Here is a 5,380-nt window from a genome sequence, read left to right on the forward strand (position 1 = left end):
CTTAAATCTTGTCACGGCTCGATGCTCTTTATTCCTTAATTTTAATTATATTTTTAAATATTTTACAAATTGATTTTACGTTAATTTGTTTTATAAAACATTTTTGAAAATAAATAAATATATATATAATGTTTATTTCCAAAAATGTTTTATAAAAAAAATATCAAGAGACACGGTAGTGTCTCGCGCCAAGTACACGCGGAGCGAGACCGACCGTGACTCTTTTACGCGACGCGACGAGTTGCGAGTACTCGAGATGTTGAGATCTCGATAACGAGTGAACGGATCAAGTTCTAAGTAGGCTTAATCGATAGCTTGGGGTCGAATTAGGGGGGGGGTTTCTCTCATAATATTTCCGCTACGTGCCCTACGAGCGGAGATATTGCGACGCAAAGTCCAAATGTGAAAATTTATTTTTAAGATACTTCTTCTACGTCGACCGTCTTTCATGCCATGGCATCATTTCATTGGCTGGAATCGCGTCCTTTTCACTTTTTCGACACTGGCGGTGCCACTAGTATCGCCAGTTTCTCGATGTATACGTGTGTGTAAACTGCACGCAGTGCAGACCAGTGCAGACAGTGCGTTTAGCGCGCTGTCACCTGTCACAGTCAGTTATAACCTATAACACGGTATAGTGTCCCACGTCAAGTACGCGCGGAGCGAGACCGACCGTGACTCTTTACGCGACGCGACGATTAATATTTTTTCTGATTCAAGGTAATTGTTTTATTTACATGTAATTATCCTATTATTATACGACGCGAAGCAAAACCGCACCGTGACTCTTTTACGCGACTAACAAGGGAACGGTCGGGGGTGTCCGAGACCGATTTGGATGCGCTTTGGATATGTTGTTGAGCATCAAAAAATATTAAACTCGTATTTTTTTTGCGGCTTATCTCGACGTTTATTGATCGAAAAAACCCGATTTAGAACCTACCCGATTTGGATGCGCTTTGAATATGTTGTTGAGCATCAAAAAACATTAGACACGTGTTTTTTTTTGCGGCGTATCTCGACGTTTAGGGGTTGAAACAACCCCTCGAAAATAACGGATTTTATAGTTTTTAGCGAATATCTTCGAAAATATAAGGCGTATGAAAAAAAGTTTGGTACAAAAGGTTTATGGCTTTTTGTGCTCTTTACAATGGCGTAATCAGATTTTTCAAATTTGTCACATTTTTTTATTTAACCCCACCCCCACCTATTATTTTTGCCAAATATAACAATTTTTCCAACGCAAATTTAAGAGCGTCAAATGCCAAATACATCCATGTGTATTTTTATTATGATACCATTATTAGATTTTTGGCAAGACGAGATGATATGTGGTATAGGCGTCGCGCTGTAGGTAGGTGTTGCGTTATTTCTGTTCAAGTTGCGCCGTACGCTTAAAAATTTCCATTTCAACTCCGGGATGACCGAAAGCGCTGATGCGAAGGCCAGCGCAAGGCTATTTCGAGAGTCCTGGACTAGCAACGGAATGTCGACTCCGACATTATAAATACCGCCGAATTGTATCGGGCGGGCAGTCGCAAATTGGAAAGAGACGGTATCAAACCTAACAAAGACCACTCCATTAATTATAAAGTGCGTATTTATTTATATAATTAAAGTTCGAGACAAATATTTAATTTTAATATCTTTCAGAATGAAGTTTAATCCATACAATGTAATAATGCTACTTTCTGCAACTTTTACTGCTTTCAACTATTCACCAAGTCCGACAACTTCGGAGGAAGAAGAAGTAAAAGAAAACATTGAACGTATACTGCTTGACATACAAAACCAAGAATTTGACGTAGAAGAGGAAGAAACTTTAGGTTTTTATGATATATATGAGATTCCAGAACCGGAAAGAGTTGATTTATTTGAGGAAGATGATGGTAAAGTATATCTTCCGGAAGAAGTTACTTGCAGCTCTGTTGAGGCAACAATATCAAGTGACTATAAAAGGCAAGCTGTGGAATACTGGAGGAGTGGTAAAACAAGGGGAAGATCGCTTGAAGGAGTTAAACAAAGGTACAAAAAAGTTACATCAATACGACAACTAGCACGATGGGAGAGCCAAATTAGTGAAGGTGGTAGTAGAATGGAAAAATTAGAAAGAATTTCTGCATACACATTAAATTGTTTTAATGAAGCTCTTGAAAGAGGAATTATTATTCATGATATTGACATCGCACGATGGGCTTCTCGGGCACAAGAAGAGGAAAATGCGGCAGGATTCAAAGCTTCAGAAACGTGGGTGAAAAGATTTAAAATTACACATAATATTGTGTCTCGGAAAATAACTAAATTTGTAACAAGAAAATCTTTGCTATCAAAAGAAGATTTGGAAAATAAGTGCGACACACTTATTACTAACGTAAAATATTACATTGATCGATATGGAGTGGAAAATATTTACAATTCGGATCAGAGTGGATTCCAGTTAGAATTACACTCCGGTCGTACTTTATCACATAAAGGTGTAAAAAAGGTAGAATCTGTAGTACAATCTATATCAGCAACCACACATAGTTACACTATACAGCCAACTATTTCCGCTGATGGTAGATTATTGTCGCCTCTTTTTATTACATTGAAAGAAGTTACAGGAACGCTTTCTTGTACAGGAACGCATCAGCGCTTTCGGTCATCCCGGAGTTGAAATGGAAATTTTTAAGCGTACGGCGCAACTTGAACAGAAATAACGCAACACCTACCTACAGCGCGACGCCTATACCACATATCATCTCGTCTTGCCAAAAATCTAATAATGGTATCATAATAAAAATACACATGGATGTATTTGGCATTTGACGCTCTTAAATTTGCGTTGGAAAAATTGTTATATTTGGCAAAAATAATAGGTGTGGGTGGGGTTAAATTAAAAAATGTGACAAATTTGAAAAATCTGATTACGCCATTGTAAAGAGCACAAAAAGCCATAAACCTTTTGTACCAAACTTTGTTTCATACGCCTTATATTTTCGAAGATATTCGCTAAAAACTATAAAATCCGTTATTTTCGAGGGGTTGTTTCAACCCCTAAACGTCGAGATAAGCCGCAAAAAAAAAATACGAGTCTAATATTTTTTGATGCTCAACAACATATCCAAAGCGCATCCAAATCGGTCTCGGACACCCCCGACCGTTCCCTTGTAAGTGCATGTGACAGGAATTATAATCGTTTACAACTCTTGATAAGTCAAAGAATAATAGTTTACGTTTACGTGAGTATTACTTCTGTAGTAACTTATACGAACGATATCATCGTAGTTACTATAAAATCTCCCGTTTATGCGGAGGAATTATCGTATCGTTCGTAAGTTACTACAGAATTAAGTAACGTTCGCGTAAACGTAGTATAGGTTAGATTACCGATTTCTTACAAAATTTTACATAAAACGCGAGATTCACTTATGGGAGCTTTCCAGCAAGCGACACAAGTCGATACAGGTATCGTTTTGTCTTTGTTACTCATTGCCAAAAAAGAAAGATAGAACGACGTTTGTGTCGGCTTGTGTCACTTGCTGGAAAGCTCCCTATGTATGCAAGTTTAACGCCTATTGAGTTAATATGAAATAATTTTCCTAAATGTAATAAAAATAACACAATGTTATATATGCGGTTTGCCGTGAATATATATATATATATATATACAAAGATAGATTATATATCTATCTTTATAGTTCGACATATGTCGGGACCAACCATAAGCGATGTGTACATACGTATACGTTGATGTACATCGACATCCTAACTTGTATTCCGGAAGTATTTTCTATATGTATAATCAAAATACAAAGATATATCAAAATTAAGCTTCCTTATATGATTTGTTAATTGTCGGTACCACTAAAAAATACATAAAAATCTGATTATAAGCAATATACATAACGTGAAATGCAATATACATGTTCTTGCAATAGCCATTTACATCGTATTTCGTAGTTAGTTATCGTTTGTACACATTATATAAACTATATTATATAAAAAAAGGATGCTTTTCATGCTTAGTAATTTAATAGGACCGCGAGAATTTTAACTATTTCTCTAAGCTACCGATATATAATAATGTAAAAGATTATTGCGAGTTCAGTAAACTCAAAAGTTTCCGTGTGTCACCAATCTTCATCGTAAAATTCTACAATTTTTGCAAAATGATATAAGAAGAAAATCGTGAATTCTACAATAACTTTTACTTTTAATAAACACGTCTTGCATTTCTATTCCGATTATACAATATTTTTTTACTTTCAGAAAATAGTATACACTGATTACAGAAATTATACGCAGAATTACTATTAATACTATTATTTCAAAAATTGTTGCCAGCGACGTATTACACTGTACAACAAAAAGAAGCACAAGAACGAACCTTGCAGCATTTGATAGCTTTTTGGACACAGAAACGATCCCGTTTGCCAAATTGCTCTTTCACGTCACAATTTTGAGATATTTGCAGTTAAAGTTGCAAAAATGAGCTATTTTAGTGTATTTTGGCATATTATAACTGCGATATGTGACGCATCGGAGAATTTTAAGCGCAATCAAAATTAAGTATGATGTTAGGACTTTCAGCCCTTAAAATAAATTTTTTGTGTTGCTTATGGTTAAAAAAATATTAATGATTAACGTAGTGTATATTGCATTAAAGTTGCGACTTACATATAGCTATTAAGGATCTATGAAATATTTTTTAATTAAACCTAAAGAGTTTTGCAGATCGCTGAAAACTAAACTTATGTCAAAGTTGATAAATTCAAAATGGCAAAGCCAATATGGCAGATATCAAAATTAATATAATAATCGAATTTTTACCTTTAACATCTGCTATAATAACTCTTCCATCTTTTAATTTATCTACTTTGACATCAGATTAGTTTTCAACGATCTAAAAAACCTTTTGAATAACATAATTAAAAAACAATTAAAGTAACTTAAATCGACTGTAACTGGCAATATATAACGTCTTTCCGATATAAACATAGAAAAAACTGTGAGCCAACTCACTTTGTCGGATTCACACAGCACTTTTTTCGGATCAAATCGAGACATTATTAATTTCGACCATCACTTTTGGTCAGTTGATGTAATTTCTAAGTTGAATTTCGCAATAAAATTTTAAACTATTCAACTTAGAAATTACATCAAATGACCAAAAGTGATGGTCGAAATTAATAATGTCTCGATTTGATCCGAAAAAAGTGCTGTGTGAATCCGACAAAGTGAGTTGGCTCACAGTTTTTTCTATGTTCATATCGGAAAGACGTTATATATTGCCAGTTACAGTCGATTTAAGTTACTTTAATTGTTATTCTATCACTGGCGAAAAGAGAAGTTATTATTCTGTTTATTATACACCGTAGACTAAAGAATCGGTGCTCCA

The 5,380-nt window shown here is 34.9% G+C and overlaps 1 protein-coding gene across 1 annotated transcript; it reads left to right on the forward strand.

Moving 5' to 3' along the window:
- Nucleotides 1-954: 954 nt before the first annotated feature.
- On the forward strand, nt 955-2,656 carry LOC139786522 (uncharacterized). The gene has a single exon (XM_071725677.1). It carries the CDS (start codon nt 1,655-1,657, stop codon nt 2,654-2,656), a length of 1,002 nt encoding a protein of 333 aa, XP_071581778.1. The 5' UTR covers nt 955-1,654.
- Nucleotides 2,657-5,380: the final 2,724 nt, after the last annotated feature.

Source organism: Temnothorax nylanderi, unplaced genomic scaffold (genome assembly GCF_030848795.1).
Source record: "Temnothorax nylanderi isolate EJ_2023f unplaced genomic scaffold, tnyl_v1.0 TNYL_tig1064_pilon, whole genome shotgun sequence".
Classification (NCBI taxonomy): domain Eukaryota; kingdom Metazoa; phylum Arthropoda; class Insecta; order Hymenoptera; family Formicidae; genus Temnothorax; species Temnothorax nylanderi.